The 13,550-nt window shown below is 38.5% G+C and overlaps 1 protein-coding gene across 8 annotated transcripts in view; it reads right to left on the bottom strand.

The window, feature by feature from the left end:
• Window positions 1–1,765: 1,765 nt before the first annotated feature.
• Window positions 1,766–13,550, bottom strand: part of LOC103163628 — a 28,038-nt gene continuing 16,253 nt past the window's right edge. For 3 of the 8 annotated variants that reach the window (XR_003480051.2, XR_003480054.2, XR_003480055.2), the window contains 2 exons: window positions 11,344–11,435; window positions 7,398–8,256 (listed from right to left, as the gene is read on the bottom strand). Coding sequence is in view for 1 of the 8 variants with exons in the window: in XM_035450642.1 (XP_035306533.1) it covers window positions 10,061–10,166; window positions 11,344–11,435 (198 nt within the window). In the remaining 7 variants the exon portion in view is untranslated. The other 5 variants (XR_003480052.2, XR_003480056.2, XR_004771644.1 and 2 more) reach the window with 5 other exon arrangements.

Below are 13,550 nucleotides of genomic sequence, written 5' to 3'. Positions count from 1 at the left end.
TCTCCTTCCCTGCCCATGGCCTGCTCTCTTCCCAAATCTTCTTCGTTAATCACGTTAATCTTTGCAAAGATTTTTTTCTGGTAAGTAAAGTAAATGCATACATCACCAGAGTGCTAGTCTATCATAGGCTTACCCTTTACCCCTTATAAAAGGCATTTGAAGGTCTTTATTAACAATGAGAGCTTCCTTTTTAAAAGATAGACTTGTGGCCTGGCATTGGTGGCGCACGCCTTTAATCCCAGCACTCAGGAGGCAGAGGCAGGCAGATCTCTGTGAGTACGAGGCCAGCCTGGTCTCCAGAGCGAGTGCCAGAATAGGCTCCAAAGCTACACAGGAAACCCTGTCTCAAAAACCAAAAAAACCAAAAAACCAAAAAAAGGATAGATTTTGTGATCTATTAAAGACATAACCTATTTGAATAATATTGCATATATAAAAGTAGGTCAGTTGCAAGTATGCTATAACACACAATACTGCTATGTTTAATCCCAAATAAACAACCCCCATACACTCATAGAAGTAGAATTGCTTGGGATGACAGTCATAGATGGATGCCAGTGGTGCCAGTGGTGCCAATATGCCATGCTTGGAATTTGTATCGACTTATCATCTCATCACTAATGGAGGTAAGGGCTTGTTTCTACATCCTTGACAAGGTTGTGTTAGAAAAGTTTGCATTTTCTCTTTCCCAACTTGTAGTTTACCATAATTTTCAGTTAGGATTCTCTTATTAAATGTGAAGGAGAGCTTTTTATGTGTTCATGAGCCATTAATGACTCATTTACTGTAAGACATCTGTCCATACAATCTGTTTTATTCTTGATTGTTATTGGTTTCCTTACTAATTGATGTGTCCTCTTCACATGCATGGATACCAATGAAGCTGAGAGGGCTTTTGCACAGCGGGTCACACCTTTTGACTTTGCATATGATGTTTTCATGTTGTGGAAGGCCTGTTGCTCTGTTCTGAATAACAGAGATGAATTTGTTAGTTAGCTCTTCTAGCATTTAGAATTCATGCTGTAGTTTCAAAGGTTATTTTCATGTTGGAGTTACAAAACAGTTATTTTATTACTTTTTAATATTTTGAACATGTTCATATTAAAATCCCCTACTGGGAACAGTCTTGGTATGCTGTGTCAGACATGGTCCAATTTTTGTCAGATGTACTCATTCATCAGTTGAAGTTTTCCCACTTGAGTTGCCTAGTTACTTTATGTTAAAGGCATAACCACTATCTCTTAGTGTCACTTCTGATCTGTCCTTTGGTCTTTCTGCATGACTGTGTTTGGTGCAAAGCTGTTTTAATTATAGCCTCAATACCGTGCTCTGATATTACCCAACACCTTGACTCATTATATCGTAAAGACTTTTATTGGCTCTAATTCCTTGATTTTGATGTAAAGTTTAATATCACTTCAACTAGTTATAGAAAACTTAATATCTCTAAATAATGCGAAACAATCATTCACAAATCATTTTACCAATAAAATAATTAAATAAAGATTATTAACTTGATTAAGTTTTTTTGGAGGATGAGGTTCCCACTCAAAAATATACACCCACTTTAGAGTGGTTAGAGCTTCATGTACAAGTGTGCCTTTTACTTTTCCTTGTGTAATTTTTATATGTTCTTATTAAGGTTTGTTCCAAGGATTTTTCTTTTTATTTAATGTGCCTTTCTTATTGCAGATACCCTCAAATAGTTTTCTATAGGAAGACTTCTAATAGATTCATACTAATTTTATATTCTCTGATTGAGTGAATTATTTAATCTTAGTAGTGTTTTGGTTGACAATATTAATTTCTCTACGAACATTTAATGGCATCTTACTTGGTCCTAATATTACTTTTCCTCTATAATTTCAGTGGCCAGTATATCTGATATATTTAAATGTATGATGACTAAAACAGGTAAAAGAAATCACACAGATGTAGTGATATATCATTTGTGATTTATTAAAGCTTGCCTGAAGATTCAGAAAATAAAGTCAGCCTCAAGCTTTAGAGATCAGGCAGTGGTGGTACACATCTCTAATCCTAGGACTCATGAGTAAGAGGTAGATGAATATCTATTAGTTCAAGGCCACCATGGCCTACACAAGAGTGAAGAGTAACAGAGCTCATGCCTTTGATCCCAGCACCGGGGATTACATGCATAGAAGACAGGAGCCAGGTCTCAGAGCTGGTATTCATTCTCCACCCACATTGAGGATAGGAAGACATTCAGTCTCAGGATTCTCTCCAGCCACACTGAGGAGAGCAGAGCACTCTGGGATTACAGTCTGAGGTTTGGTGGAGACAGGATTGCCCTTTCAGTATGAAGTAGAGTTAACAGCTAGTGGCCAGATACTTTTCTTTTCTGATCTTCAGCTTGAAGCTTGAACCCCAACATCTGTCTCTGGGTCTTTTATTTTTCATGCTACACACAGAAATTAAAACATTTTCTCATAAAGAATCATATAAACTTTACAAGATACAACAGTAAATTAGAGAACTGCGTGGTAACCCTAGGTTGAGGGTGGGTGTTGAAGAAACGGCGGTATGTGTCCACTGCTGCAGACCAGACCTCACTGAAGACTGTGGTGCTGGAGTCTACCAAATGGAGAAGTTCAGAGCTGGGTCGCAGTCCTGAGCAAGGCACAAGCCTTATCTACAGTGCAAGGTAAGATGAAACTTGTGAGCAAAGACCTATGTCCTCTGTTGTACTCAAGAAACGACCTTCAAGGGACGCATTCACTGAGGCTGTTGGGTAACTGGACTCTTTGCTTTTGGGTTGGAAGGTCAGTTATAATTTATAATAGTAGGGATGTTGCTATTATATTGAATTAGAAAATCACAAATAGAATTTTTGTTTTCTTTATACTCAGTGGAAATGAGCATATGAATTTTTTACGAATATGGTATATATATTAATCTATATTTGTTCTCAAAACATCATTTCACTCCATTTCAAAAGGATATTTTCGTTAATAATACATCTTGACTTTTTTCAGTTAGTCTGTAGATTTTTTTCTCCCACAAATTGGTTGGTGTTTCACATTATACTTCTTCACAGAGGAGTGAAAGTTATTTTTTGTTGTTGTTATTTTGTGCTTATTTTTTATCTGAATTGGAAAAGTTTAGAAAACTACTGAAAGAAAATACATTGCATTAAAGACTTGACATGCTTTCCTTCTTGAGTTTTTAGTGCTCATATTCTCAAACAGAGCAGGCTCTTTTGAACAACTGTCCTTGTCCAGCCTTGGGACAGCCTTTTCCATTTTCCTGCCTCTTTTAGTGTTGTTTTTCAGAATTCTATTTTTCTGGAAAATTACCTGCTTTACCTGCAGGCTTGTTCTCTCAGTAATGAGGAAATTTCTTTCACAGTCAGTTTTTCTCTCCTACAGACACTTTCTGACCATTTTTCTACATTTCACGCAGTAACTAGTTTCTTCTTTACATGCTGTACTTAGTGGCCTGTTGTTTTATGGTTTCATCAATATTTATGAATGCTTTAATTCTATTGTTTGTCTGTTTTCTACTAAAAAATTTCTGACTATAATTTTTTTGCTTCATTTTTAGAGGTTTGTTTTTTTAAATCTAGTTTCTTTCATTGTGCTACTATAAAATTTGTGTATTGTTATTTTAAGATATTCTGAAATTTCAACTGGTAGTTCGTTTTGTGGGTATTTTTGTTTGTTTGCTTGTTCTAGTTTTTTTGAGACAGGGCTTCGCTGTTTAGCTTTGGGGACTGTCCTGGAACTAGTTCTTGTAGACCAGGCTGGTCTCAAACTCACAGAGATCTACCTGCCTCAACCTCCCAAGTGCTGGGATTTAAGGCCTGGGCCACCACCAGCCCGCCCTTGTGTTTTGTTTTTTTAACTACTCATGCTATTTTAAAACTGAATCATAGAAGACAAACAACCAATTTTAAACCTGTCTCTATTTTAAAAAGTGTGTGTGTGTGTGTGTGTGTGTGTGTGTGTGTAGGAGCACATGGAGGCCAGAAGAGGGTATCAGATCTCCCAAAGCTGGGCTTACAGGTGTTTGTGAGCTGCCTGAACCAAACTCCAGTCCTTTGTGAGGAGCTGTCCTCTTTCCATGGTGACGTCTATTTTTTGTGTACTTTCTTCAGGGTTTGTTTAAATGGCCAGGTTGATTTTATTTTTAAGATTTAGTTTTGTACTCTATGAGTTTATAATTTTCAGTTTTTGGAGGACAAAACTCATTCTCTAGCTTATTGATGATGAATATCATTTGGGCATTTGAAGCAAGATCTCTATTTTCAAAATATACCATTTAATATTCATTAATTTGTTACAGACAGACACACATACTAGTGTGTCAGGAGCAATTTCCAGGGGCTCCAGGAACCAGGAGCTCCTGTCTGCATTGAATTGCAGATGCTAACTGATTTGCTATTGAATGACATGGCCTCAGTGGGAAATATCTCCTAGTTTTCATCTCTATGGGCCTAAGCATCTGAATAGGCCTGCACCCGGTGGAGATGTGAGGTGTGGAAGTAACAAGTGAAGACAGAAAGTGAGTTGCCAGCTAGCAGAGAGGAGAACAAGGACAGAAATGGCTTCCTCGTGGTCATGGAAGCACGGTTAAGAAACAGCCAAAAAGATGGTAAATAAAGAAAAGACTCTAGTTTTACAACATGGAACTGAGAGCTCTCTAAAGATGACAAGATGCCTGTGTTTGCTCTTTATCGCTGGGTTGCTAGGAGTTTCCAGGTCCACACACCCCCACTCAGGCAGAACCTCATGGCTGTCGTGGGTAGGAGCTGAGACAAGCTGGGTCACGACACTAGTGTATGTTTATTCAGTTAATCTGGCACAGACAACGCACTGGTGGTAACCCATTCTCCAGCTACTGTTAGGTGTCTGTTTCTCCTTGATTGCTTGTGTAGTCTAAGTGGCTGGAACATTTTTCATGTTTGTAACTCCAGGAATGCTCTCTTGAATGACAACCTAGATAATTAATCTGTAAGCCAATCTTTGTTTACCTCTTTAAAAACTCTAACCTTGTGCAAGTTGCACGCTTTGCCTTTTGGCATTGAAACGGGGTCTTATGTAGCTCAGGCTAAACTCATGTAGCTGACAACAATCTTGAACTCCTGATTCTCCTGCTTCTAGATGCTAAGTGCTGGCATTACTACTGTGGTGCCACCCTGTCTGGCCCACTTCTCTTGTTTTGTTTAATTTTATTGTTCCTTACTTTTCTCACTCTATCCTCTGTCTCTTACTCCTTCTTCATGGGAGTTTTGTTTTATTCATGCCAGTGATGCTCATATGGCTGGAATCAATAAACTATTCATGATTTGGTGTGTCACCCGTGTGCTGTAAATAACAGAGGCTGATGTAGGCAGGCTAAACAGGAGTTTGTTGTAAGGACATTAGACAGTTCACAGAATTGTCATTTACCTGGTGAGGCATCAAACTTACTGGGGGATATTTAACTCTTTTTAAAAGGCAGAATTTCTTCTCATGGTGTTTTAGAAGGGCCAGCAGAAGACATCTGAGTTGTTTGACTCCTGTCTTTTTCATATATGCTAGCTGTGACCTTGGGAAACACTTACTTTACTTTAACTAGAGCAGGCTTCAGTTTGTTTGTTCATGGAAGTTGGAATTTTAAGAGTACCCATCTAAGTGAGTTTTTTTTTTTTCAAGGATTAGTGTATCAACATGGACAAACTACATAGAACTTTCCAGTGAATGTGATAAAGTACATACAGGTGCTGGTTACTATTGTTCAGCATATTCTCCTAAATTTCCCCTCTCTCAGGAGTGTTGGCTTCTTTTGAAAGAGCAATCAACCTTAGAATATTTCCTCCCCCAAACCCTATAAATAGCATGGAAAATAAAACTACTTTTAAAAACTGGCTGAAACTATCAAACTTCTTAATTAAATTATGTGGAATCCTGTGAACATAAGAAACTAAGAGAAGTTTAAATGAAGGGAAATCTTCTGTTCCATAATTATTTCACATATATATATATATATATATATATATATATATATTATATATTGCTGTGAAACAATGTATGTTATGAAATATGTACACAATTGATGTATAAAAATATTATTATTGTGAAATAATATGTATATTATGAAATAATATTGAGAAATATATATGCACAACTGGTGCTTATCTGATATTTTAATTATATTTTAGACTTTATAAAATCCAACTTATAGAACCTTTGGTTCTCAGACCACCTGGAGTGAGCTACATAGGAGATGGGAGACGTTCCGTATTTTCTGTCCCCAGATACCCTAGGTCCCCTTGACAAGGAGTACAGTTGGGAACAGCAACAGCAACTGAAACAAAACTTTGAGAAGGAGCCATACCCAGACCCCAAGGCTCAAAAGGATCTGGCCACCAGACTCCACCTGACAGAGGAACAAGTTGAGACTTGGTTCATTCAGCACTCCTTGGAGATGCTTCCACCTCAAATACAGCTCACTGCATGCAAGAACACCTATCCCTTTGCTTACCACAGTTTCCAAGGGCACAGGATACACAGGACACCCAGGCACACACCCAGCTGGCGGTACAGGGTCCTTCCCATTACCCCTCAGAGTCCTCAACCAGCTTCTACTGGGATCAATACCCCAATTCAGAAGAGCAAACAAGATAAAAAACCAGCCTGAAGACTTACCAGGTCCTGACTGGACAGACTCAGAAAGAAACAGTCATTAAGACCAACAAGATGAAGGTCAAGCAGCTGTCTAAGGCCCATGGAGAGAAGGGGAGGCACAGTGACACGGTGCCAGTTACAACGAGATGCAGAGGAATGGATGACTGTGCTTGCCCCTATGCCTTTTATCCTCGAGGCAAAATGTTGTGCAATTTCCTCATGGTAACAAGAGTGGCAAGGGCAACTGGGCAGGACCCTGAGAAGTCCTCCCGAAACACCAAACCCAGGTTCTCTGAAACTGAGGAAGCCTTGAAGAATCTCAGTCTCTCTCCAAGGCACCAAAGCACGGATGACAAGTGACCAGATTTCTGAGAGTGTGTCATGGTTCCTCTCTCAGCTCACTCTGGCATCTTGGGATGACAGCTTCCTATCTTCTTTTGGGGGTTCTTATTTTGTATTGTGGATGTTTTGTTTCTGCCCTGCGACTTGTAGTTTTAACCTCCCAGGTGCCAGGCTATGTGGTAATTATTGTGATTCCACTGTTAGGGGCTTTTTTCTATTCCTCTGGGATTTTTTTCATGTAACATTCAGTTTTCTTTTTGTTTTTACTCCTTTAAGGGCAGCTCATGCAACACCTTGTCCTAGCATTGGTTATTCAGCTTTCTTTTAGGGGGTAGGGGTTATGGGGCTTCCATGCCCATCTATGGTAGACTGATAATAAAGCTAATCATAGAAATTTAAAAAAATACAACTCATACCAGACAAAAAGCTTTTTTGTGTGGACTTTATAGGTCACAAATCATATTTGTCTTAGAATATCAAATTACAATAACACAAAATCAAACTATTAGACCAAATTAAAATAAGTATTTTCTAATTTAATAAACTAGAAAGACAATGAGTGTTATATGAATTAAAATACTTAAATTTGCTTGAGTAGCAATTATCAGTTTTATCATCTCCTAACTTGTCGTTGTGAAGACATTGTTGTGAATTCACTGTGCAATTATTTTCTTTGCCATACACATAAACTGTTCCCACTTCTAGAGGGAGATGGTGGCCTCACAGAATTTCCTAGCACTCGTGCATTTATGCTTCAGAACAGAAGTGATTGTGCGTCATCTGACTGGATCGGTATGGAAAGGTGGGCAAGCTGACTGTGATTATTAAAGCTGGCACGCTCCCAGCTTCCTGTAGACGGCAGCCAGATGCTCTCGTCAACCATGGAGATCCCAGGTCTGTTTCTAGGTGGAGTGTACATCACTGGCCTTGCCAAGCCGTAAGAATATTTTCTCCTTTTCCCTGTCCAACCTTGTTGAGTTTATCCAGGCTTTTAGAAACGAAATCGGAACACCTCGTGGTAGGTCACATCAAGGATGATGGAGCAATCTGACAGTGACATCTGTCTCTCCACTCATGCCAGGTTTGATTCGAGGATTTGGCTGGCTGAAAAGCATCCAGAGCTTCCCTCGCTGTACTGTGTTTGCCATTCTGCCCTCGGCGTTGGCTTCGTCTTCAGGGTGTCGTGCAAATCAAAGAGGGTGATGCTCCCCAGTCAGGGAGGACCATCCTTTGATGCCAGTGACAGACATGAATTGAACACTCCTGGCAGGACCTAAAAACAAACCTTGTAGGTTCACATGCAGATGTCAGTTTCAGTTCAGCTTATTGTTTATGAAATATCAACTAAATGTTGAACGAAGCAAACTTGTTCAGTAAAAGAAAGATAAATATATTCAGTGAATCTGCTTGTCAATGAGATCTTTAAGGGACTCTACTCTGGACCAAACATAATTTGGCCACCCACTGAATAAAAATACAGAAATCTTCCCGTGCATAGGAATGGTATTTGGAAAATTCCAGAGGTGAGACAGATAGTACCAGTATCAAAAGAGCAAAAGACATCTTTGTGGCCAGGCTAAACTGAGACAAAGAAAAAGTTAGAAGTTTTAAGCAAAGAATTTATATGAAGATAGAGCAGGAAGAAGATGGAGAATGACCAAGAGGTTATTGCAGAAACCTTATGTTTGTTTACTATGTGTGTTCCTGTGCTTGTGCATGTCTGTGTATATGGGGAGTGTTCATATGCATGGGGACTTGAGGAGCATGGTAAGTGTCTGCTGTAGCCCCTCTCTACCTAATTGCTTCAGACAAGGGATTTCACTGAACCTGGAGTTTGATGATTCTTCTAAACTGATTGACTGTTGAGCCCCATGGATTCTGGGCTCTCTGCCTCCTCGGTACTAGGATTACAGACACACAACCATGCTTAATAATTTATGTGTGTGCTCGGGATCTGAATTCAGGTCCCCAGGCTTACATAGTAAGTACTTTACTTATTGAGCCACCTCCCAAGATCAAAAATCTTGGCAAGAGGTAATGCCCTAAGCTAAGAGAATAGAAACAAGATGCAAATAGGCTTAAGATACACTCAGGAGGGAGATGATCAATATTTATGACAAGGTAGAAATGAGTATTAGCGAGTTTGAGGAAGATAATATGGGAAATGCTTAGTTTCTAAATGGGTAACTGAGTAAATGTGGTTCTTTTTATTGTAATAGGAAACCTAGATGGAAGATCAAGTGAAATGGTGCTTTTAATTCAGTCCATTGAATTCAAAGTTGATGTGGGATATCAAACAGATTTCAAGCAGGCACTGGTAAACATGAGTAGAAGGTCACAAAGAAAGACAGCGGAAGTCTTCACTGGAAACCCAAGATGCTCACAGAGGCCATGTTGCATAAGAAAAGTACTTACAACAGGAAAGAGTTGAGGCAGGCTTGCATGGTGGATAATGAGTTCAGTATCACAGGGAAAATGTTGCTTATAATGTGTTATCTATTTTTAGCCCATCCTTCTGCTACACTCTCACAGCATTTTACATTAAGAAGACCATATAAAAAGCATGATGTTGGGCTGGAGAAATGGCTCAGAGGGTAAGAGCATCGACTGCTCTTCCAGAGGTCCTGAGTTCAATTCCTGGCAACCACATGGTGACTCACAACCATCCATAATGAGATCTGGTGCCCTCTTCTGGTGTGCAGATATACATGGAAGCAGAATGTTGTATACATAATAAATAAACAAAATCTTTTTTTAAAAAAAAAAAAACATGATGTATATAAAAGAGTGACCTCAATAAAATCTCCATGTTGCCCCACGATCAGGCCATCTGGGCTGAAAAATGGCAGGCTCCTTGAGAAATGGCAGACATCATGAGACAGAAACATTGGGCATTTGTGGGTCTTGGCTCTGTACATATGGCCATCGATAAGCACAGGATTTCCTAAGAGAGCATTAGCAACAAATGAGCTTTGCTGGACACAGGTAGCCTTGGCTGGAACCTTCACCAGGAGAGCAGTGGGTGCTATAGGGTTACTAGGATGACTGGCTGGAAAGAGACACATGTAAGTAGGGCATATGCAATTAATTTAAAGAGACAGTTGACATGCATTGAACATGGGGATCAAAGAGCCAGACATAGTCCATTTCATGACTATTTTTGTGACATTATTTCTAGCAGTAGTCTGGAACAACCTGGAGGGAAAAATTTAAAAAAAATCTCTTTTTTGAATAATTGCTATGCACATTTAAAAAAGTCACATTTATAACTTCTTTTCAGAAAAAAATTTTATCTTACTTATTTTAAAACTCAAACTCGATTATGTTTTAAATAGTATAGATTCCAGTTCATTAATCCTCAACCAGTAGTTTTACATGTAAAACACTTCTCTGCTCTTTTAAAAATTAAATCAAACACATTTTAAAATGCTAATTATCCGTTTTTGATATCACAGATAATAGTTATCTGAAACAAAGGTCTCCCCCACTATGAGTGGAAAGTGGCAGAATTGCTTGCCTCAGTTAGATTTTAATTTCATCTAATCACTAATTCATTTTTGCAGTGTGTTTTGTAAAAGTAATTAATTAGGGCAATTGCTTCTGGTCTCATACATTGAACATTAAATGAGGCTGGAGAAGCACTATCAAATTATGCTTTAAATTCGATAAGCAATATTTGGTGTTTAAAGTGTGTGAGGAGATATGAGAAGCTTAAAGCACTAAAAAACTCCAAGCCATCTGGTGCTATATGCTTTATAACCAGGCTTTGAATCAGTGCTCTGCTATTTTGCAAGATACTTTAACCACTTCGAACTTTAGCATTCTCTTGGGTGAAATTAATCTGACATATATAATACTTGGAAAATATTAAAATCAATGTATTTTTATTCCTTCAATCCTGGAAAGAAGAGGGGACAATCATGGAGGTAGTGTTATCTGATATACAATAATGGGGAAGGGTTCCTGGACTAGAAACAGAAGGCAAAGGACCCCATGAATGAGAACAGCAATGAAGACTCCCTTCCTCCCTTCTGTCAACCACAAAATTCAAGCATGAAGGATATGTTTGGAGAATGGAACCTATTCTTTACAAGGAGGATTGAAGAGGGGGTAGGGCAAGAGTTCAACCACACTTCCTTGTTAGACTCTGGAAATAAATCACCTTTTGATGAACCCCCAAAGGCAAGTCACACTAGAATTAAAATGGTAGCAAGGATGAGATGTCAGAAACGAACATAGTGACCAAGAGTTTCTGCCAACTGGCAAGGATCCACAGCACACAGAGCAAGACAGGACTGCTGTTGCGGTAGTAGAGATGATCCAGTAACATTTTGCTGATTTTTTCCCAATTATGGACTTAAATGCCAGATACCTTAAAGCACACCAGTGACTGGTCATCAGATGTGTTCCACCATCAATGCCAGGAGGCACAAACCTTTGTCCTTTTGTAAATCCCAAGAACAGCTAGAAAGGGAAGAAATATCAGAAAATATAAACAAGGCTTATCTTCCAGAAAGAGAGGTGATCATACTAAATAATTTCATTCAGAGTGGAATCTCCAATAGTTGATGAACAGACTTGAGTATGGTGGCTTCCATGGACTAGAATGCTTAGAATAAATAGTAGAAGAGATAATGTCCAAGGCCCCAAATTTTAGTTACTTAGGAAAAATGAGCTAAGAGATCTCTTATACAACATAATGATTATAATTAATTTACTTGATATTCTTGAAAAATACCAAGAGTGGGTATCATATCTTAACACAAAATCATAACTATGTGAGATAATACACTGTTGATTTAGAAAGTTGTATATATTCCCTCATTCCAGCACTGCCATAGACTGAGACCCATGAAAAAGCTGAAACAATCTACGGGAATATAATTATAAAATACAACATGTGTACTATACACATAGTATTTACAATGCAATTACATGATAAGTTAAAAATTATACATTCCAAACTATAATGATAACTATTAATCATGTAATGTAGCACATTCAGAGTTCAACCATTATTTCAAATTTGTTACATATCCAGTAAAAACATTGTCACTTTTAACTAGGAAATAGTTATTGAGTTACTGAATATTAGCATGACAGGACCTCTGTTAAGTTTATAGTCGTGTGGGTGGTCAAGATGTAGCAGTATATACTGGCCTTCAGTTGGTTTGTAATGCTGCAGCTTTTAGCCTGGATGACTATCAGAGCAAATCAGTGCCTGTGGTTGCATTGACAAATAAGCATACCAGTGAAGAAAAAATGCTATATGAAAAGATGGAGAGAGGAGAGAATCAAGGGTGGACGGCACTAACAATTATCCCAATCATTATGAGAGACACTTTGTGCCTCGCTCAGCCAGTGCCCATGTATGACCTAATTCTGAGAAGGAATTTAATGGGGACAGCTATGAATGGCAACAGCATGGCTCACCGCCTTTTCAAGAGCTGACTCAATCAGCCCCAAGGAGGTTTGCTTTACTGGGGAAACCACATATTGTGAGAACTAAACAAACAAAGGCTTTTAATGCTGCTTTAATCCTGGTAAAGACTAAAATCTATTACTAGTTCTTATCTTTTTAGTTATACATAGCTCTATGTTTTCATATTTCAAAAGTTTTATACTTTATAGCATTATCCTCATGTGTTTGTCTATGTGACTTTAACAACATACAGGATGTTATTTTTCTAAATGACAACACAGTTCCTTCCTGGGGGATGTTAGTACAGCAGTAGGGAATCTTACAGACCTGTGAAAAACTGTATAGTACTATAATATCATCACCTAGAGATAAAATAACCAGGAATCATCATTAATTTATATTTTAAGTTTAAATATTGTAAAGACAAAACATAAACTAAGTATCCCAGTTCCACCAATTATCTCTAACAAAATTTCATTGATTTAATTTAAAAATATGAAGGACATTTTGAGGCTCACACAAGAGTGTAGGTAGAAGGGTGTGGGCAAGTACCTAACTTGAGCAAAGGAACTTGTCAAAAGACTCTCAGACAATGACATATTCCTTTTCTAATGCCAGATCTCAGTGGGTGGCAACAGTCCTTTAAGTTGGCTGTAATTCAAGGCCTTGAAGAGCACTAGGTATCAGCTGAGTCATTAATGGTTTAGCTAAGAGGCTCCTATCTCATGACAGGAAGCCTCAGGAAAATGATTTCTATGAGCAAATTCCATGTAAACTATAACACAGGGTGACAACAACAATCTAAGCCTGTGTCTACACTGCTATGAACTTTCAGTCCTAGGAAATAGTGTGCCATTCTCCTGCTAGTCTTCCTAACATAACACATTAATCCTCTGTCTGAAATTACTTTCTCTGCCTAAAATGCCTCCACTTCCTGTGCCTCATGTGAAAATAGTCTACTTCTCCTTGCCTTCATCTCAAGTATTTCCTCTCTAAATCATTTTTTTTCCCATTCTTTCCTGTCCCAACCTTCAGGACATCAACCTGGGCCAAGAGAGTCAGGGATAGGGAATGGGGACAAGAGACACAGAAAGAATGACCACAGGACAGGATTCTGATCAAGTGGCAAACTTTATTTTTTCCTCAGGCTGGCTTAT

The sequence above is a fragment of the Cricetulus griseus genome, assembly GCF_003668045.3.
Source record: "Cricetulus griseus strain 17A/GY chromosome 1 unlocalized genomic scaffold, alternate assembly CriGri-PICRH-1.0 chr1_0, whole genome shotgun sequence".
Taxonomy (NCBI): Eukaryota; Metazoa; Chordata; class Mammalia; order Rodentia; family Cricetidae; genus Cricetulus; species Cricetulus griseus.
The sequence above is the reverse complement of the archived record's forward strand: the minus strand, read 5'-3'. Positions and strand labels throughout refer to the sequence as shown.